This window comes from Leptidea sinapis, chromosome 13 (genome assembly GCF_905404315.1).
Source record: "Leptidea sinapis chromosome 13, ilLepSina1.1, whole genome shotgun sequence".
NCBI classification, from domain to species: Eukaryota; Metazoa; Arthropoda; class Insecta; order Lepidoptera; family Pieridae; genus Leptidea; species Leptidea sinapis.
The window spans coordinates 3,577,604-3,601,222 of record NC_066277.1 but is presented as its reverse complement, the minus strand read 5'-3'; the positions used below and the strand labels follow the sequence as shown (position 1 = coordinate 3,601,222).

At 33.0% G+C, this 23,619-nt stretch overlaps 1 protein-coding gene across 2 annotated transcripts; it reads left to right on the top strand.

Moving 5' to 3' along the window:
* The first annotated feature begins 842 nt into the window (after nt 1–842).
* Nucleotides 843–23,348, top strand: LOC126967760 (DNA ligase 1). Of its 2 annotated transcripts, none has more exons than XM_050812435.1 (12): nt 843–1,007; nt 9,954–10,123; nt 15,030–15,556; nt 15,634–15,796; nt 16,947–17,157; nt 17,983–18,250; nt 18,520–18,620; nt 19,128–19,395; nt 20,107–20,217; nt 20,733–20,884; nt 21,721–21,943; nt 22,302–23,348. In XM_050812435.1, exons 2-12 carry the CDS (start codon nt 9,958–9,960, stop codon nt 22,494–22,496), a joined length of 2,385 nt encoding a protein of 794 aa, XP_050668392.1. In that variant the 5' UTR covers nt 843–1,007; nt 9,954–9,957; the 3' UTR covers nt 22,497–23,348. The 2 variants fall into 2 exon arrangements, with proteins under 2 accessions (XP_050668392.1, XP_050668391.1); XM_050812434.1 differs by having other exon boundaries at nt 19,083–19,395.
* Nucleotides 23,349–23,619: the final 271 nt, after the last annotated feature.

Genomic DNA, 23,619 nt, shown 5'->3' with positions numbered 1-23,619 from the left:
AAAATGCATGTTTTTCGCGAAACTAATATCTATGTCATCGTGACACTCTACCTAGACGACAATCCTTCATCACACATACTTGAAGCCTCTCAGAGCCGATCGATCGTAGTCTAATAATTTTGAGGTAGATCGCCAGCAGTTCAAGCTTGAGCATCCCTGGTCTAAAGAATCGATTCCCGAGGTATTTACTTTTTTTCCCGAGGGCTATAGTCCGAGTAGGAATTGATACTTTTACTCGTGTTAAACACTTTGCTTTTCATTGCGTATATGAGGAAAATAAAAGTAGTTGTTTATCAAAACTATGCATTGATAATATATCATAATATAAGTAGTACCGATTTAAAATTAATTGTCAAATTAGGACAATTTATGACGACATAAAATTTTAAATATGGAATTCACCGCGTAATTGTTGCGGCTTATTCCGCTCATAGAAGTCTGCGCTAAGTTCACACTGGCTGTTTAGAACATGGCTGCAGCATTATTTTTAATTATTTCTTTTAAAATATAAACTCTTCACAGCAGTTCTATTTTTAAAGTTCATTTCGGCCCTTAGGTGGAAAGTAATTTGTATGAGTTTTTCCCTCTCCATGGAGGGAAGCAGCATTTTCCACCCAATAATTAGATCCAGACAACATTACTTTCCGAGTATGAGAAATAAAAAATATATTACAATTCTATTCTCTCAAAAATATCTACATGAATGCATTTAGCATATCAGCTGTGCTGAATACATCCACGAAATAATGACGCTGTCGCGCAGTATTCTCATTATAACCAATAAGAATCCAACGAAATCTAAACATCCCGGCGATGAAACTTGTACGTCGACTCAGCTATTTATAATTTCCAGAGAGATTCTCGATCACGGAATTCCTTCACAAGTCGCGAAACGCGCGTGTTATACGTTCTGATATATTTCGACTGTTGAAAAGTGTTAATTTGTAATCTATATGTGGTTTAGTTCCTGAAAAGTGTGTGTTATAAATTCTCTACACGAAAAACAAGTAAGAACAAAATAATTACACTCGATTCATGTAAAACCACTCTTAGTAAACGCTAGATGATGTTTCATTTGGCATTCTTTGCGTTTTTTTTTTTGATATATTTAGGCATTAATATTTTAAATCGCACTAAAATACTTAGCCATTGTGACTTAAGGTGCGGTCATACCCCAACATCCACAAAAATTGGTTTCTTAGAGAGTCGATTACAACATGACACATTGAAAATATTTCGACGCAAAAAATACAGTGCCCAAAGACAATTTTGAACCGTTATAGAATATTTATATGTAATTTGAAATATCTATCTATCAAACAAGCTGCTTCCCAAAAATGAACTTTGAAGTCAAAAATCTCTGAATTTTCAGCTGTAGCAACATTCTTTTTTTTTTACAGAATTTAATAGAATTAGTACTTTTCTAAAACTTCCACCGCACAATTATTCATCTTACTATGTAAATTTTTAATAAAAAAAAGAAAATCAGTAAAATAAATGCACATTTGCAGCTTAGCCACATGATTAACACAAATATTGTAGGATTGGTTGTAGCGTTTACAATCCTAGTCAGTCCGCGCCAAACGTTACTTCGAATATATAAGACAATCTCTTCGTCAACTATGATCGCCTGGTACCAAAGCACTGTATAATGCTTCCTATCTCATTATCTCCCATGTTATTATGAATTTATGTGTCTGCTCTGTTTACTGTCACTCTTTCGTTTCATCGACTTTCAAATCACAATGATGGTAAAGTTTTCACTTCAATAAATAAAATAAAAAAAAAGTCGTATGAGAAAGTTTCACTTCAAAAAAGTACGTACTTAAAGAGGTTTGTTGCGTAGACATAAAAGTTACAATATTTATCGAACCTTTAATAACATTTTATACATCTGTATAATAAGTACTTATACGATAAACTACCAAGTTTATTATATCTCGGACAAGCCAACACAAAACAAAACTAAAATTAGCAAACACAAAACAGACGAACCGGAACTAATTTTAACATATAAAAAATTACTGTGGAATGTACTTATTGCGGACATATTTTTTATTTATATTTCACACCAGTGGGAGACTCCTTTGCACGGGATGCCGGCTAGATTATGGGTACCACAACATTACTGTGTTTCGGTCTGAAGGGCGCCGTAGCTAGTGAAATTACTGGGCAAATGAGACTTAACATCTTAATATGTCTCAAGGCGACGAGCGCAATTGAGGTGCCGCGTTTAGGGCGTTTCAAGAATCCTGAGCGGCACTGCATTGTAATGGGCAGGGCGTATCAATTACCATCAGCTGAACTTCCTGCTCGTCTCGTCCCGTATTTTCATGAAAAATACATATTAAGTGCATACACGCTTTTATAAGAAAAAAAATAATGACGAAATTTTAACAGAGTGTGTATTACAATTGCTAATATTCTTCTTGTTTCTTTTTATAGCGCCCTCTTTTGGTGCTTTACAAAAACATTTTAAAATTTTATAGTGTTACTTGCTGACCCAGCAAACGTTGTGTTGCCGATATTAAAATCGCGATGCAAAAGTAACTGTTGCTCGTAGATGGTTGAAGTTGTATGTATTTTTTAATGCTGACTCATAATTATACAAATTAAAGAAAAATGTCAAAAAAATTAAAAAAAACATTGGCGTGGACCACCCTTAACATTTAGGGGGATGAAAAATAGATGTTATCCGATTCTCACACCTACCCAATATTCACTCAAAATTTCATGAGAATCGGTCAAGCCGTTTCGAAGGAGTTTAACTACAAACACCGCGGCATGCGAATTTTATATATTAGGTATACTGTACAATAATTATTATAAAGCGTAGTGACACCCTTTGAGTAAACGGCCGTTTTCAATAACCTATCTATCCTTAGTTTAACGTACTAGAGGTAGACATATCTATCATTTTACGCATACTTACATTTCAATAACCTATCGACATAAAGCATTGGACTTAAACTATATTGGACATAACTATGGATAGATAAGATCTTGTCATTAAACGGTGACTGCAATGTATCCATAACTATAGATACGTTATTGAAAACGAGTCAACTGGCACTTGAGTTAGGTTTTAATATTAACTAGCTGTCCCGACAGATGCTGTTCAACTAATATAAAATGATAAGGGTTAATATCGTATTTGTGCAAACGGCTTTTTCATTTCTCATACTCGGAAAGTAATGTTGTTTTGATCTGATTCTTGGGTGGAAAATGCTGCTTCCCTCCATAGAGAGGGAAAAACTCATACAAATTACATCCCACCTAAGGGCCGGAATGAACTTTAAAAATAGAACTGCTGTGAAGAGTTTTATGTAAAAAAAGAACTAATTAAAAAAAATGCTGCGGCCATGTGACTTTCTAAACAGCCCGTGTGAACTTAGCGCAAACTTCTTTGAGCCGAATAAACCGCAACAATTACGCGGTAAGTTCCATATTTGAAATTTAAAAAGTCGACGTAAATTGGCGGGATACTAATCTGTGCTTAGATAAACAACTAGTTTTATTTTCCTCATATTCGAAATTAAAGTAGAGTGGTTAACTCGGGTAAAAGTATCAATTCCTACTCGGACTATAGCCGACCTCGCTGCGCTCGGGCCTCAATACACCTCGGGAATTGATTCTTTCGACCCTCGGTTAACAATCTTGTTACTATAACATTACCGCTTTATAATTGCAAATTTTGAAGATATGAAAGTGGGTATAGTATGTTATCCTTAAGAGATATATATATGCCATTGCGGACTGTTCTGTAGAACTATATAAGATACACAATTCCATCATACATTATTTTGTTATATCAAATCAAAGGGTTTAGACAGCGTTTTCGTTCAAAGAGGGATTATTTTTTCCGACATCTCCAACAAATTTCGTGAATATATACAAAAATGTATACAAAAACATAACAAATTATATACTTAAACCTTACTCGAGAACCACGCTATCCATTGGTGAAAACAGCGTAAATATAGGTGCAGTAGTTTTTGAGTTTATCGCGAACATACAGAGAGACACGCGGCGGAGGACTTTCTTTTATAATATGTAGTGATAAGAGCTAAAGAACCGTCAAAACAATACGAATCGATTCTGTGTTTCCACATTTTCCCCCAGTTCACGTTCGAGCATCAATCGGTTCGCGTGTAATCATAACCATTTACCATTTAAACAATTTAGACTTAGTTCAATAAACCAATTGTTCTAAAGTCTAGTTTAATTTATGAATCAAACATAACATAATCTGTACCGCAACCAGAATACCGTACATCGTGGTCCTTCGAGCCGAATTTTAATATATTAAAATTTTTATATGTGTTTGATTTTATTTATTTCGCATGATTTATTTAATAATAAATTTTATTGTTTAATTGTAATAATCTCTTAAAATGTAAAATAGAGACAGTCAACTGACAACACCAATATGAAACTGTCAATTGACCATAATCACGAATACTGGCATTCAAGTCGATTAATTTTAAATTCTATTATTACAGTAATTTATTAATAAATATGATCTTTAATTATTATAAGGTTTGATATCAAAACAGTGAACAGTGTTAATAATCTTAATAATAAAAAGCCATGACTATAGAATTATTTACGTCTTCAATGCTTTTTAAACATAATTAGCTTTTTTAATGACAGGATATAAAATGTACGTGCCAGTATGTGATATATTTTACGAACAAGACTATCGCAAAAATAACCAATATTTCAGCGTCTCGCGGATGTGTTCAACATTGTTGAGATTTGCGGAAGGTCACATTTAACGGAAGTTACCATATTATTATAATTCTAATTAAGTATTAAATTATTATAATATATAATATAATATTGACACACAAACGTCCATAACTCGGAAACAAACATACATATTCATCATTTAAATGATTGCGCCTACCGGGATTCGAACCCGGGACCTCTAGCTCAGTAGGCAGAGCCACTAATGACTGTGTTATAGGGTTCAAATTAAACATTACTGTGTGTCGGTCTGAAGGGCGCCGTAGCTAGTGAAATTACTGGGCAAATGAGACTTACATCTTATGTCTCACGGTGACGAGCGCAATTGTAGGGGTTTTCAAGACTCCTGAGCAACACTGCAATGTAAAAGGGCGTATAAATTACCATCTGATGAACGTCCTGCTCGTCTCGTCCCTTATTTTCATAAAAAAAATTCTTTTAAATGTGTGTGAAAGAGTTAATGTTTGGATTTATTCGATTTCGGTTCGAATACTTAATTTTTATCATAAGTCAGATATGATAACCAGCATTAGACAACACTTATCACTTTACATATTCTTTTTTGTTATATCGGAAATACCTGTATCGGAAGAAGAAGTGTTCACATATTATTTTATACGTTGTACCGGCGTATAGATTAGTGATACCTGATACAATCTTCTACTATGAATGTTGATAGACATTCTATTAGACCAAAGCCACAATTAGTACATTATGATAAAAGACGTGTGGCACTCGGGGACTGCCGCGGTAAAGCTATTGCATTGCATTTTTTATAAATTTATGCAATTATTATTATTTATTTATTTTAATTATGCAGTATTTTTTCCTTTGTTTTTTTTTCTTTGATGTTAATTCAAGTTACACTTTTTGAGCGTGGTGACCGATAAACAAACAATTTTTGTTATTTTATTAAATAAATGAGATGTTAATATTGTTCAAAATATTTATTATCTTACAATACATGTAGGTTATTCAGGAATATTTATCATTGAAACTATAGGTTTATGGTAACTGAAATAATCAATAAATCAATCTAATAATTCTTTATTTGCGTATAAACATGGTATATTACGATGGTATAATCATACAGTTTCACATGTTGCGCCAGGCTTAACTAGACATGCAAATTAATTTAATACAGTAAATAGTATAAGGTAAATAACACATAACAAGATTAGATGATATATGTCTACATGTCAGAAACAATGAATATTAATTATCATAATACTAAAAAATAATACAGAATTACAGACTCACATAATAATAAAATAATAACAGACTGACATAATAATAATAAATTTTGTCTAATTAATTATTAACAAAAAGTTTCACATTTTATGTTATGACATTAGTCGCGTTCAGAAATTCATTTATCGTATAAAATAGTCGCTCACTTAACCAGTGTTTAAGTTTTTTCTTAAACAGTCTTTTATTTAATAATTTTAATTTAATGGGCAATTTATTGTATATTCTGACACTCATAGCAAGACAACTCTTGTCAGACTGCAAGGTCAGTGGGATTTCGTCGAAAATTAGTCTATTTGGATCCCGGCGGTTTCTTTGAGGGTTAGTGTTACAAACATTATTGAATAAATCACTATTAGATTTCACAAATACACAAAGTTCATAGATATAAAGACAAGCAAGTGGTAATAGTCCAAGTCTTCCAAACAGAGGTCTGCAAGACTCATCAGGTGGCACGTTGCAAATTGCTCTCATGCATTTTTTTTGCGATATAAAAACCCTAGAAATATTTGTACAATTACAGACATTACCCCACAAGAACAGTCCGTAACTCAAAACAGACTCAATGTAAGCGTGATAAGCTAATAATGTTGTTTGTAAACAAGTAACTTTTTTATTTGCCGAAGAGCATAAACAAATTTGTTGATCTTGCTACAAACGTTAGAAATATGTGATTTCCATCTAATGGTGTCATCCAGGAGCAATCCCAAAAACTTTGTTTGATGTGCTCTGTTAACAGTGGTGGTATTATAATTAACATTTAGAATTGGGGTTTCGCGTTTAATTGCGTTAAAATGAACATAATTTGTCTTTGCCAGATTTATCTTGAGGTTATTATGTCTAATCCATTGACTAATTGAATTCATCGTCATATTTATGTCAGCTTCATGATCACTTACAGAGGCATTTTTGTCAGAAGCCACAACTATGGAAATATCGTCTGCAAAGAGAAGGACACATTTGTATCTTGTTATGTTTATAATGTCATTAATATAAATTGAATAAAGAAACGGGCCAAGAACGGGCCCCCTTTTCCACTTCCCGACCTCAGATCGCCCGTAATTTATTTTTCCCTTAATTTTTGTTATATTCTCGTCCTTTTCCAATGGGTTTCATCCTACTATTATTTTGTTTCACTTTTTATCATTTTCAAAGGCTTCGGTACTGGTCTAATATAAGGCGATAAGAATGACTTATCGGGTATATTGAAACAGCTTCAAATTATTGACAGTTAATTACTGACAGTAGAAGGTAGTAATTTATCTCTATCTGTAGATAGTATATTGGGAACGGCCGTTTGTCACTACCCAAAAATCGGAGACAATTTAGGGACAGAAAAACGTTTTTGATTTGATAATGCATAATAATCGCTTCAATTCAAATTCAATTCAAATCATACTTCTAGCATTATCATATCATAATTATCGTATCATATATGCCTTGTATATTTATTCTTTTTTATTTTATTTTTATTTTTTTACCACTATATTACAATTTTTAATAATTAGTTAAGATATTACCTTATAATTACCGTATATTTTCATAAAAAATTGTTACGAAAGCTCGAATTTAAATTAGACGTATATAAACCAGTGGAAGGCTCTTTTGCACAGGATGCCGGCTAGATTATGGGTACCACAACGGCGCCTATTTCTGTCGTGAAGCAGTAATTTGTAAGCATTACTGTGTTTCGGTCTGAAGGGCGCCTTAGCTACTGAAATAACTGGGCAAATGAGACTTAACATCTTATGTCTCGAGGTAACAAGCGCAGTTGTAGTGTCGCTCAGAATTTTTGGGGTTTTTCAAGAATCCTGAGCGGCACTGCATTGTAATGGGCAGGGCGTATCAATTACCATCAGCTGAACATCCTGCTCGTCTCGTCCCTTATTTTCATAAACAAATAAACACTTCTCATTGAAAATTTGCTGTTTGTTTTTTATTTTATTTTTAAAAAAATTTAAAAAAAAAAAACAAACCAAATTTTACGGTATTGATATTCAAATTATTGCTATTGCACTAACATGCACACGTCCTCTTTGGTAATACTATATTTATGTAACAAACAACTTTTTTGCGGTCGAATCTTGGTCTAATTACGAAAAACGACCATCGAACCTACTAGTTTAGATAATAAATATGATAATGAATGGTAATTTCATACATACAAATAATCACTTTAAATTAGATTGTTTTAGCTTCTTTAGGAAGCTTAAAAATTTAAATTTGGATCGCAATGACCTTTAATATGCTTTGCTCTTTTTATGTTTCTCCATTTTTAAAACATATCGGGCGGATAGGTGAAGTAACTAGCTCGTGAGTCCCTAATGGATAGCCTCTCTGTAGAGGTCGATACCTACACGGGGAGTGAGACAGGCTTGCCTATAGAAATGTGTATCTTGGGTTATTATATACCTATTAATGGCAGGTTCAGATCATTGAGGATTGATATAGTTACTTAATACGGATTTACCCCCTTATTCATAATGGTCCGCTAACTTTAAACAGCCGCTTAGGAGTGTTTTTTCTCATTCTGACTTAGGTCAAGAGGTAGTGACAATAGAAGAAGACAGAGTGAGAATTAGCAATGCTTTAAGTTAGCAGACTATTATGAATAAGGGGGCTAGAGTAGACGCCTCAATTTGAATGTGTAACACAGATTATATACACCTACCATCAATTCACTTAAGTCTTTGATAGGCTTTTGTAGCGACAACACGCATATGATTGCTTGGTTGTAGCTGTCTAGGCTAGATGTCACTTCTTTTCGCGACAAATTGTTGCAGAACGAAACGAGTTCTCAAAACTTTCGACCTTTTGGACACGTGAATACTGTACGTATGTGTTGTAGTTTTGCTTGCTTAAACTGTTTGGTTGGACAGCGCTGCAGCCAAATTAAGTTCAAACTTTTGATAAAACTAATAGATATTTCATTATAGATTGATTCTGTGAGCTTATCCAATTGACGGCTCAATTCCTTAGCTTAGAGAATTCCACCATCGCACGACACGCCACAAGCTAGGTTATCATCCCCACCATCTGGATGTGTGGCGGTCCTCCACAGTGCGGTTTTCAAGGAGCTTTCTTCCTCGTACTACAAAGCTGTGGAATGAGCTCCCTTGTGCGGTGTTTCCGAGACGATACGACATGGGTACCTTCAAAAAAAGCGCGTGCACCTTCCTTAAAGGCCGGCTTGTGATTCCTCTGGTGTTGCAATAGAATATGGGCGGCAGTTATCACTTACAACAGGGGTCCCGTACGCTCGTTTGCCCTCATAATCCATAAAAAAAATTATCGTATCATATGTGCTTTGTATATTGATTATTTTTTATTTTATTTTTATTACAAATAAGGCACGGAACGCCGGAGGTCGTGGGTTCGAATCCCGCATCGTTCATAAAGTTTTGTTTTTCAAATTTTATTTGTGTACTAGTAAACTAATTATTGAATGAATACTTAAATCACATCTGGCTAATTATTGTTGGTGCGTCCTATGTTCTTGCCGCTGAACTTCATCTAGATACCGCACTATATTATAATAATAGTTTTTTTTTATTCCGGTAGCTATGAGATGCTTGTGTGCTTGGCACTAAATGAAATTTTCAAATTTTGTAACATACGCTTCGGGTTATTTTACATTGAAATTAATAAAATACAAAATACTTACTGATGATATGTGATCCCAGTGTTTTTCTTATTTCTTGTAGCATTATTTTTACAAATTTTTACTACGCAACCAACAATTTGAAATTTAGCAATTTTAGTTTCAATTATTTGCAAAGTTTAACAGAACATGTGGTACGTCAACGTCACACATTGTTCGAGACTGGCCCGAGTACGCCCACTTGGGCGTTTAATCTAAGTATACAAGTAATATGATTGTTAATATTCAGTAATATTTGCTAGTCACTCAGAGTCAAACACCAAAACACTCTCAAACAATCTGACACATTTTGCAGCACCATGCCCATTGGTAATTTAAATAGCACAGCTCCAAAGCGACCACCATGGGTGAAGAGCAAGGAATCCGAGGCACCACCCCCATGGACGCAGAAGAAGTTGAAACCGGTTGAAACCAGTACAAAATCAGTTGCAGTCTCTGATGCCGAGCCAGCCAAACCTTCAAAGCGTAAGTAATTTGTGTTAATAATTACAAATGGATTTTATTTATTGTTTCATTTGGAGTTTCAGCTGGTTAATTCCTGGTTAGTTCCCAATTCCACTGTTTGTTACCTCATATCTCAGTTTATGAATCATTTTGAAAATTACCTACTACTTCTACGCATTTCATTTAACGAAACAACTATTTTGTGGTACCTACAACCTTTTAGGACCTACTGCTCTAGATGCATATACAGAACATTATGTTTCTTTTAAGGAAAAGGAGGACAAATGAGCGAACGGGTCACCTGGTGTTAAGTGATCGCCGCCGCCAACATTCTCTTGCAACACCAGCGGAATCACAGGAGCGTTGCTGGCCTTTAAGGAAGGTGTACGCGCTTTTTTTGAAGGTACCCATGTCGTATCGTCCCGGAAACACCGCACAAGGAAGTTCACTCATGTTCGTTCATGTAACTAGATTAATTATTAATATTTGTACCTAATTAATGTAGTGATTGATGAGCTCAAACTCATTAAGTAAATACGATTAGATGTTAGTGTGCGTAAATTGAATTATCAATGTGTTATGAACCCAATCACACAACCAATACAGCTACAAACAGTGCAATTCAAAACGAATCATATGCTTATGTGCTTATTGGTAAACATCTAAGGTAGCTGTTTTTTTAAAGTGTAACTAAGTGAGGCTTCTGTTACTAACTCATTATTCTGTGGTTTAGTGACATATTATTTCACATCAATAACAATTCTCGTGAGATCAATTATGAAATAATTTCCTTTAATAAATTTTCATAATATGAATCACTAGCTGTTCCCGCCTGCGTCGCTGGGCGAAGTTTTAAACGAAATAAATTAAATTTTATTCATCTTATTACAAATACAATAAAAAATAAAGTAGCTATGAACCACCTAGGATAAATTTCGCATCGAATGGTGGTAGTTTCATGTCGATACGATCAGTGATATAGGCTTGAAATAGCCTCAAATAAAGACAATTTTCATTATATATATAGATACGAGTTCGTCTCTTAACAATTCCAACAAGCCTATAAACATGTCTATAGTACGTATTCAAACATGTAACTTCCTTTTTACTTAACTATGCAAAATAAATAATATTTCTATAGTATTAATAGGTTTACCTTCTGACTTTATCACTAGATTCATTTTTACTCCACTATATCCAAACATGTCTATAGAAGTCATAGATTTACCTTCCGGCTTTAACACCAGATCCGTTTTTACTTCACTATACCCAAACATGTCTATAGTAGTCATAGGTTTACCTTCCGGCTTTAACACCAGATCCGTTTTTACTCCACTATACCCAAACATGTCTATAGTAGTCATAGGTTTACCTTCCGGCTTTAACACTAGATCCGTTTTTACTCCACTATACCCAAACATGTCTATAGTAGTCATAGGTTTACCTTCCGGCTTTAACACCAGATCCGTTTTTACTTCACTATACCCAAACATGTCTATAGTATTTATAGATTTTTTTAATAATAATAAAAACACTTTTACACATATTATCTTGCCCCAAACTAGGCATAGCCTGTACTATGGGTACAAGACTACGATATATTCAATACAATATACTTACTTAAACATACATATAAACATCGATGACTCGGAAACAAACATCTATATTCATCATTTAAACAATTGCACCTACTGGGATTCGAACCCGGGTTCTCTAGCTTAATAGTCATTTACCTTCCGGGAATTAGATGATCCGTTTTTACTCAGCTATCTTAATATGGTAATCGTTGTACCCATCAATTACCAATTCTTCTTCTTCGTCGGATTACTCTTGACAGAGCAATCGTGGTCACGTCGAACGACGAACGATTCTACGCCAGTTATCCCTGGCTGTTGCTTATGGCACATGTGTTGAGGGTAGTATTGGTTAGGGCTTTGATCTGGTCTGTCCAGCGCATAGGGGAGCATCCTCTTGACCTACTGCCGTTGACCCTTCCCTGAACAACAAGTCTCTCTATGGCATGCTCTCCACGTCGCGTGATATGTCCGAAGTATCTGAGGATACGGGCTCTGACTATAGATGAAAGCCTTTCTTTCGATTACCAATTACCAATTAGGAACTCATAATAATACTATAAAATGATGATGCTATTGAAATGCGATTTTCTGACAGAACATAAAAAAAAGTTACGTTATAGTTATCTACTGTGTGCAATTATTAATGAATTCAAAGTTTAATTCGTACATTTGTTCGATGTTTCACCTTCATCATAATATAAATATAAACTTCTTTCGTAATGTCTCAAAGCATATAATAATATACTATATTTCTCTCCATAATGACGTAAGCAAGTGGCTGAAAGTTTGGCACTTCTCGATACTTTGCTCTCATGAGTCCACCATCTTCGTTAGTCTGAAGTACACTTTCATGTGACGTGCTGTGACCAATCATAAACATAAATTGTTCGTGGTATTAAATATTATTTAGTGATCTGTTCCTCAAGGCTCTTCTCACTTCCTTGAGCACATTGGATTGAATCTAAACTTTCTAAAGGTATATACTATTGTGATTTAGAGTAAAACCTTTTGTTAACAATATTGTTACCTATTAATTGTACCTATTATTCTGTTCTTTTATTTACACAAACATTTCAACATAGCCTTTTTGTTTTAACATTTCAATAAAACAAAGAAAATTCAATCATTGGTATTTTACCAATGATTGAATTTTCTCGAAATATCTTTCGTTTATATAAATACAAATTAGTTTTGAACTAACGGCACATTAAAATTATATTTAACTAGCTGATCCGACAGACGTTGTTCTGTACACAATAAATAAAATACTGTTTTATATGATTTTGTCAATAATATTTCATAACATCAACAATTATTTCGTAAAATATTGTAATGAAATTGTTTCACAATAGAACTGTCAAACCGTGCGTTAATAAATTCTCTCATAGAAAATATGTACATACAAAACAAATATTGGAAATAAATATATTTATGGGTCCAAAATCGAAATAAAAAGTATCCTATCTCTCAAGTTGGACTAAACTGCACTCCATGAAGTAATCCCCATTAAAATCCGTCCATTAGTTTAGGAATCCATCGTGGACAAACAACGTGTCACGTCATTTATATATATTAAGATTTGCAGAACGAAATAACGGTTAGACTAAAATATCTAATATTATATATTTTTTAATATGACGTTTGATAAAATTATTCATTTATTACAATTCTTAAGGATTTTTTACATTAAACTTCTTGTTACAAATGTTATGAACGTCATTGAGATTATCTACGAGAGTCGACGCCAACGGTTTGTGTATTTTTAGACGGAACGCGCATTTTACAAAATAAACTCTACCTTAGAGAACCAATGCTATGATTTATTCAAACATTTTGTGATAGACGCTCTGTTTTATTTTGCTTCATGCTTCCGCAGAACAAAATCTTACAGAGACCTGGTGTTTGTAATGATCGTTATTAAAATTGACACGTGTGTAATAAATACGTTTGTGCTAAGTAATAATACGATTACAAATCAAATATAGCACAATTTGACAAGTAATCGTACCAAAATAGCGAAGGTCGGCCATCTTGGCAGCAGCCATATTTATTTACGTCCGTGTGTGCTCCCAAATGCAGTACATAATTTAAGGAACTAATAAATAAGCAAACTAACCTTAACTTATATTGTAGGCTAAATTATATCAAAAATCAATCATGGATATCAAAATTCTGTGCAATATAGAATAATAACTACAGAACAAATTTTAAAGCAAGCCCAGAATAAACTTTAACATCGCAAAATAATTAAAAAAATACCAAAAAAATTCTAAATTAAAAAATTTTAACAAAAAAACAACCGACTTCATAAACACTATTCGAAAACAATAGATATAATATGCACTAAATGGTAAAAAATATTTGCGTATTTTTATACAATCTAATTAATTAATCTAATTCTAGTTACGATTATATATATTATACAATTTGTCTAAATATATGAAGATATATTAAATTTTTCAATGCAGCAATGAACGTAAGCGCTTTGCAATTTGATTAAAGACAGAATATCTGCCACAGATCGCACCGTTACTGTAAGTCGTTAAGGAGTCCCATTGATCATCATATTCGACTACGACAATTACTTGACCATAAATATGTTATGGTAGATGACTTAAATATCCGGATAGTATAAAAAAGATTCGGCCGAGTATCGTTAATTTGCTCCTAAGAATTGAAGAGTTCTGATACTTTGTCATGGATTCCGTAAACATAACCTTACCAAACTCTCACCAAACTATCTTTGAAGTCTATCCGTTCCAATAAAAACAGAATCATCGAAATCGGTTCGCGCGATATTGAGTTATTCGTAAATTTATCATCCACTTTGCTGTACGTCTGTATAGCAAATTTAAGACTTATGTTTTTCTCATGGATGCCATTATCAGATCTGGACCATTACAATGAGACCACACAGGAAGAACCAGCTTTCAAATAAAAGCAGAATTTTCAAAATCGGTTCACCCAGTCGAAAGTTTAGTTAAAGGTAACAAACATAAAAAAAATGCCGACAAATTGAGAACCTCCTCCTTTTTTGAAGTCGGTTAAAAATACATAAACCATTACCCCCTTATTCATAATGGTCCGCTAACTTTTAACAGCCGCTAAGGAGTGTTTTTTCTCATTCTCACTTAGGTCAATAGAAGAAGACAGAGTGCGAATTAGCAATGTTTCAAGTTAGCAGACTATTATGAAGTTAGTCGATAGACCTGAGCTTAGATCATACTTGAATAAACAATAGAACTTCTACACTTTGAGTTTGTTTGGTAAAAAGTACCTTTTTCTGGTAGCAGTTCAAATATTCTTTTTTAATCTATTCAGAACCTATATTTCAAAATTGAATTTTACAGCTCTTTTAAAGAAACAAGCCACAATAAGAGAAAAGACTGAAAACGGGACGTCGGAAGCAGTTGAAGAAAAGTTAGTAAAACCATCATTCGCAAAGCAAGCTGATAAAGCGGCTAGACCACCGGACGAAAAACCTAGATTTACTAAATCGTCACTTAAAACAGTTGAAAAGCCAAGGACTGATGACAAAAGTGCTGATATCAAAACTCAACAAACAGTTGATAAATTATTAGAAAATAAATCTAAAGTACCTGAAAAACCAATTCTAAAAAACGTTAGAACAATTGAAGAAAAGCCCAAAGAAAAAACTGTTAGTATCAGCGATAAAAAATTAGATAAGAATGGAACTTCTAAATCTAATAATACCGTAAACGACAAAACTGTTAACGGTAAAGGCATACCTAACTCTCTTATAAAAGAAAACAAAAACATTGACAAATCTAGTCAAAAACCAACACAAGACAGTGAAGAAGATAAATGTAACATGGCAACGAAACCTCCGACACCCCTGGAGAAATCTCCTTCAAAGGTATTATTTACATTATTTTAACATAAATTGTGCATTTTAATTTACTGCAACAGCAACATAAAAAATTTGTGTTTCAGCTTCCGCCACGAAAGCCTTTACAAAAGGCGCCATCCAAGGATGACATTGCGATGAAAAAATGGAGGGATCCGCTTCATGAACGAGTGAAAGAAAACATTGATAAAACACTTAATAATGAAATACCTAAAGGACACACACTTACCAAAAATGAAAGTTTACGAAGTAAGTGAGAGGCTCCTATTTCTGCCGTGAAGCAGTAATGGGTAAACATTATTGTACTTCGGTGCGCCGTAGCTAGTGAAATTATTGGGCAAATGAGACTTTTTGCCGCTCAGAATTTTTGTGATTTTCATGAATCTTGATCGGCACTGCATTGTAATTGGCAGAGCGTATTAATTACTATCAACTGAACGACATGCTCGTCTCGTACCTTATTTTCATAAAAAAAATTTGGAAAATACAACAGTATTTTGTATTTTATAACAATAAAAATTTATTCTTCAAAAATTTTCCCTTCCAGCTATCTTACCACGTCAACTTATTTGTTAACACGTCGTTAACGAATTTATCATCCTTTAAATAAAAGAAGAGTTATTTTGATGGTAATAAAAGTATCAAACAATTTTTCGAAGAAAGCAAAACATATTTTATTAGTTTCATTAGTAGAAATTGCAATAATCATAACTCTTTAGTGTAATATTATTTGACAATAAGAGTATTGCCCTCAGTTAAGGATATCGTTAGCATTCTGCACAAACCTTTTGATGTCGTATGGAGCAGACAGTTTGTGGTCTAAATGTGATCTAAAATAGTCTGCAATAGTTTCTCGTGCAACACGAACGCAGTTCAGGTGGAAATTATAACCACGTGAACAAAAATAACTAGATTCACATTCGGTTTTGTGTTGTGTTACATTTGAAAATGACAGAAGTGGAACATAATTGGATTGCAAATGGTAAAATACGATAAAAAATTGTATTTGTACATTATTGGTCATAATCGTGTCTATAAAAATAGCAACAAGATAATGTTTTCAGTTCTAGAAATAGAATAACAGTTGGTTGATTTGTTTATTCTGAAATCTCTTTGGAATATCCAATTCTTCACCCATTTGAGCCTACTCATTGGGAAAGATATAATAAGATTCTAGGAAAGAATCAATCTTAGCAGTGAGCTCATAACAATCTGATAGTATAACTATAACAGTATCACAATAGATCATATTGATCGCAGCAAAGCACTTAACTGTACTAAAGCTGCTTTACAAACCATAACCATACGTCAAATATATCAATGCTGTCATTAGATTAACCATGCTAGACTGATACCAAAATCGAAAGTTCAACATTATATTATTGTAAACTGTTCTCAGGCTTATTGAAACCAACACCTCCTCCAATGCCACCGCCATTACCACCAAAGCTTCCACCACCACCTGAGTTCAAAAAACCTCAAATTGACCCAGCAAAATTGAAGAAAATAGAACAACTCCGCAGTAGACCAAGAAGACGTCCTGACTGGAGTGATATGATGAAAGAAGTTGAACAGGGCAGAAAACTTAAACATGTTGAATGCAATGATCGGTACGTATTTATCCAAAATTTATTATAGTACCAAACTAAAGACATACTTTAATTTGTTAGTAAATCTGTGAATTAATAACATAAACGTGATAATATAATGAAATAGAAGGTTAATTGTCCGTTAGAACTTTATCTACTGACTTGCTTCAGTAATTTATAATGATTATCTTTAAATTATTTTTATCTGAATCTGTGTATGTGTAAATACTTATTTAAAGATCCAAATGAATCACGTATTTATTCTATTTGCTGACCTTAGGTTTTTTACCAGTGGGAGGCCTATTTGCACTGGACGCCGCTAGTTGGGTACCACAGCGGAATTTTTTCCTGTCGTGAATCAGTAATGTGCATGCATTGTTGTATTTCGGTTTTAAGGTTGCTTTAGCTCGTAGAATTATTACTGGACAATATCAGTTTTTCATAATTACCTGAATCCTCAGCAACACTGTACTGTAATGGGAAAAGATGCTCCTTTCGTCCCTATTTTCTTTGTTAGAAAATGTTGTGTGCTGCCTAGATTCATCTTTGAATCCATATAGAAGTTGCTATATTCAAAGTTAGAATATATTCCCTGAGAATGAAAACACTTTTCTGTTTTTGAGTTCATAGTGTGATAAGTTGAGTTTTTCTTAGGAGATAATTTTATTTGAATTATAACTTCAAGAATCGTATAATGTTAACGAGTCAAATTAACTTTTATAACTGAAAATGAACTTAAAAAACAACTATTGAAAGTGAAAATGGGCTTATAAGCATTTATAATCAAAAGTGACATCAAAATAATGCTTTTTAATCATTGCTAATTTTGATATCTTAATATTTTAGATCAAACCCAATAATTACAAGATCTGTGGTCGTAATGAATAAAGGACAGTTTATTTTCGAGTCAGAAAAGCCAAACTCACATAACGAGCTGTTGAAGGAAATTAACAAAGGAGTTAGATTAAAGAAAGTTAAATGTAATGACCGCAGTAAGCCAAATCTTGAAGGACTTAGAAAATTCAGGCGACAAATGACGATAGAGGAACAAGTACAAAAGTCTATGTCACAAGCTAATTTGGCAGTTTCCCCATCGGGAACGTCAGTGGCTGAGGTAATATTTTATTACCTTTCTTGATAAGTTATTTTTTATTGTAATAATCTTATTTTTATTATACTCATTGTATCAAATACAATGGGTTAATAATGCAACTAGGATATATATTAAATAGGTAATTACGTCCTAAAATATATATGATTCGGAAACACATCAACAGTGTGTGAACTTCCCTTAGTAATGATGATTACTAACTCACTTGGGACTTAAATGAGAGGGTTGAATAAGTGTAATAATTTTTTTGCATAAAAACTGTTGTATATCAGATGCCGGGAGCAGAGGAAGATGAAATTGACGAGATGGATGATATTGATAAAGTAAGAGATGATCTTCAATCAACTAAGCAACTTCTGGCAATAGAACTAAGGTGAATAAATTAGATTAGAACTCTTGTAGTACATGACACTAAACACTTCTAGGTCGAAAACTAACTGCATTTTCATCTTTGTAATATATTTGATATAGTTTGCCAATAAATTATTATTTGCTGACATTTATTAAGCAATATGTAGTAGGCTAGAACTCAAAACAGTGCATGTGCAATCTTTGACAAAATTTATTAGTATACATGAACATCGATAAAATCACCATTACTTAGTTAACATTATTTTAATTGATTTAGTAAACTTAGAACATTATTAAAATTAAAAAAATCTTATCATTATAATATTTTTAATATCCTATACTTGAAATTATTTAATTCTTTACACAAAACTTTTTTAGTAGATAGAATTTCTTTCTTAATTAACGAGACACTTCACACATGCATATCTTTAAAATAATCGTCTTGTTTATCTTTTATTAACACTGCTTTCTAAATCTCCATTAGAAATAAAGAAGCTCAGGAACGTGAAAATAAACGATTATTAACTAGGATACAGAATCTAGAAGCTGAGCTAGCTAGAGAAAGGGCATTCATAAAGCAAGAACAACATAAAACTGTTATATCCGTGACGGATGCGTACGATGAACGTCTAGTTAATAGCTTGAAATCAGAAGTTGATAGAGCGAAAGAAACAGCAGATAACTTACAAAAACAATACTTAGAAGCTGCTGAAGAAAGAGATGATGCGTTAACGGAGCTGGAAGAAATTAAAAGAAAAAATTCTGAATTAGAAAAGAAACTGGAACAAGCGTTATCGGTAATTATTGTTTCTTAAAGATATAATCCCTGAATAATTTTACCTTTTTATTGATAACCTTATTAATAATTCACAGAATGATGTAGAGGGTATTTTACAGTCAGAGGAGTTTCTAACTGAAAACCAAACGAAATGGTTAAATTTTATTAAGCAATGCAACTCACTAAACATAGATATTAATTCCGCTGAAGCTGATGAAATTAGAAAAATGACGGTTCTAACCTTTAATGCTTTTATTAATGCTTTTATTTACACTGAACAAGAGCTACCTAACAAAAGTATAAATGGTCACAAAGGGCAAAGTATTCTGCAAAAAATTGTTATTGTTATGTGTCTGTTACTGAAAGCCTAGATAAAAAATTGGCCAAATTTGTTGCATGTGTTAGTTTTAAAAACAATCATGAATTCATTTTATTAGCAGCAAAAAACTTGTTAATTCGAATAAACCTTTTAATTCATGGGGATGTTTGAAAAAGTTTAAGTAAAATTATCTTTATTGCCGTGATGGGCTACGTCCGATAACTCATTTTTGCTCATTCTGCCTGCTCATTCCCTGTTACACGGTCTTTTGTTAATAACCATTGGTCAACATAACAAAAGCAAAAATCCAGAATATGTTACGGGATATTAACTTATTAATTTTATCAGTCATGTTCGAAAAGTAATCGACTTAATTTAAAAACATTTGATAATAGTAAAGCTATTTTTCAGGGTATAACTCCTAACAGCGTAGGTTCAAGACGATCAAGCCACGCCATTAGACAATTATCAATAACAAAAGACGAAAGTTTTGAAGAAGAAGAAGAATCTGATGAGGAAGAAGTAAGTTGACCTATTTTACATCTATTACCAATGACGTTCTAAGCATACTATTACCATAAAATTTCTCACATTCGACTAGATTTTCAATAGTTTTAAAAATAATGTGCTTATTACTTTATTGCTTGTTATAAGTTCTTTCTAAGTTATATAAGTTATTCCTCCAATAAGTTATATAAGTTATATAATAAGTTATATAAGTAATATAACTCTAATAAGTTATATAAGTTCATCCTCCCCACTATCAATATACCCCCACAATACCCCCACCGTCTAGATTTGTGGCGTTCCTCCACAGTGCGGTTTTCAAGGAACTTTCTTCCCCGTACAACAAAGCTGTGAAATGAACTTCCTTGTGGGGTTCCGGGACGACACGACATGGGTAACTTCAAAACAATCGCGCACACATGAGTTTATAATTATAAAACAATAATGTTAAATTACTTACATTTAACACATTAAATTTTGTTGCTTCTCAATTTGAATAACATTATAATGTATAATTTAAACAATTATAGGAGGAAACTGAAGAAAAGAAACAAAAGCGCTTAGAGAAAGAAGTTCGCAACATGAGAAATAAAATTCGACATCTGAAAGAAAAACAGGACAATATGAAAAGAGAAAGGATGGCATATAAAATGTCACTGAAGAATCAACAGGCTGCTTTGAAGTAAGTAACTTTACGCGATTTATAAATAAGACTGTATCAATCTATATAAATAAAACTAGATTTTACTATGGTCTTTCATGTGTTACCAAACCATCCATAGATTTTTGATGAAGGTTTGCATACTGAAAATTGAGATTGTGCATCAAAGGAAATATTTAGGAAAATGAATCAAGGAGACATGTGGTGAGGCGTGACTGGTCTTTTTATAGAATAGAAAGAATCCTATAAAGCAATGACGTTCTATAGCAACCCTATTTTTGGTCAGGGTTTAAAAAAACTTAACTGCTACTACTCCACTGATGTCACTGTCCAAATCAGTTTTTAAATTCAACATACGCAGCTTAAACTGAAAAAATGTTTACATTGCTGCCGATTGACCTATAATATTTTTATTTTTATACGACTGGAATAAACGCAGTAATGTATAGATGTGGCAGTCGAAGCTAAAATATTGTGTCATTTATGGGGGCATGTGCCACATTTTGGTTTTGTTTCTATATGACGTCATTGCTATAAACTATTAAGGGATGAGTTGATAGTTAATCCCTGCTGCCCACGGGTCTTGTAATGCCTGAGGAGTCAGAAGAGAATCCATTCCAATTATATGTCGTAGAAGGTGGAAAATAAAATCATAGCAGAATAATATTATATAAACAACAATCTGTGTGTATTTTTAGAAAATAATAAGCTACCAAAATATCAATCAAGATTATAATAATTAATTATAAGCTGCAGGTTGAATGCCAACAAGGAATCGTGCATTATATCGATATTAAATGTTTGGCGTGGATTAGTGTTGTGTTATGTAGTAACTATAATAATTTAACAACTAACAGGGAGGAGAAAAGAAAATACAAGGAATTAAAAAGAGAAGTAGACAAAATGGCCACTATGATGAAAGAGGTAGGGTCAGAAGATGACGAAGATGATGAAGACGAGGAGGAAGATTCTGAAGAAGAGAAAAAGACAGAGTCAGGAGAAGAGGAAGAAGAAGAAGAAACTGAGACAGAAACTGAACAGGATACAGAGAGTGAGACCGAAAGTGAAAGTGAACCAGAGGTAATAAACATTATTTTGTACTTTAAACGTTTACTTAATTGAAATATGTTCTAAAATAATTCGACTCGAACCAGAATCCTTATACTGCTCAAACAATAAGGTAAAGATGTAAAACTATATAAATTTGTGCTTACGCTTGATTAAGTATTTTAAATGGATACTAGATTAATTACATTTATTTTAAAAATAGCTAATAAACAGTAGTCTACAAGTTGAAAAGATTAGCAATACGAGTAAATTAAATAAAGTTTTGTATTATTGTTTAATAACCATTCAATACTTAGCCAAAATATGATAAAAAATTTCGTAAAATGTTTTCTTTCCTTTTTAAATACCTTGATATATGACTTCTTTACAGGATGCACCTTTACCAAAGAAGAAAGAAAATCTCGTAAAACGATTGAAGAGGCATGAAACGAGAGTGAACGCTTTGAAGAAAGGCAATACTTTATTAATGGCTAATGTAGATAGGCTAAAAGATGATGTATTAGGACAGAAAGAGCAGTCTCTAAGCCTTAAGAAAGAATTGGATTCTCTTATCGAAGATCTCTGATAACTTATTACAACTAATCAAGATTTTACATTGCATTAAGTGCCTAACATCCGAGCTTCCATGTGTTAAAATGTTGCGTTAAATATACATACTAATAAAAATACATATTAAAGACTGTTGAATGCACTAACCTCTACTATTTACCACTGGACTGGCGGCTGTCAAAATGCCTTTGTGCCTGTTTGATAGTCGCCATTTTGGCGCTATTGGCCATAGCGGTACTAAAACTAGTGATGACGACCTCAGCTAAACAAACATCGATGGTGGGAAACTATTTACAAAAAAAAATGTGTACTTTATTTAACGCTTCTCCCGCAGCCATTTGTATTATACGTCTAAATTAGTTCTCTGGACGCTCGCGAGTGGCGCTTCAAATAGGCAGAAAAAATTGCTGTCAAACATAACGAACAGCCTGTCCAGTGGTATGTCAGTGGTTGAATGTCATAACTGTGGGATTGACGGCGATAATTTTCTACGACTTTCATCCTCTAAAATAATCAATCCGATCTTTATCGCACAAAGTTCAATTGAACATTTTTCCAATTGGAAATTAACAAGAAATTCTGGATATGTTTATTTAGAAATTACTCGTGTCGACATATAGAGTAGTTTTAATTCATAAACCAAAGTAATTTTGTCAAGAAAAAGAAGATTCAACTACTGTTGCTTATAGTTAAGACAATTAATAGCACAATTATAAAGAAGATATAATATGATAATTGTAATTATTTATACTCAATTTTATAACCTTTTTGTATATAATTAAAATATATTTGTTTTAATTTTATTATTTTAATGTACGTTGTTCCGGATTTTTATAATAAATATTTACAGAATGCTTTTGAGATGAAATTGTGTGTTATTGACCTATTCGATTTCAGAACGGTTTTGGAAGACAGAAATATTAATAGTAATTACTTACTATAATGTGTCTATACCCATAGATAATATACTAGCGTATAGATGAATAAATACGAAAATTGAGTGCGTACAAAGTACACAGACTTCTCAGTCAGAAGTGAAACCTGCATTGTGCATGAGCCTCTAAACTGCATATGAAGTCCTGGTACATGTTGCTAGGATGATGCATGATTTCAACCGCTATGAAAGACATTACTATCAC

Coding starts and splice junctions, on each gene's coding strand:
- LOC126967760 (XM_050812434.1), top strand. CDS start 9,958: ATGCCCATTGGTAATTTAAATAGCACAGCTCCAAAGCGACCACCATGG. Junction 19,396..20,106: donor AACTGGAACAAGCGTTATCG/GTAATTATTGTT, acceptor GCTATTTTTCAG/GGTATAACTCCTAACAGCGT. Junction 20,218..20,732: donor AAGAATCTGATGAGGAAGAA/GTAAGTTGACCT, acceptor AAACAATTATAG/GAGGAAACTGAAGAAAAGAA.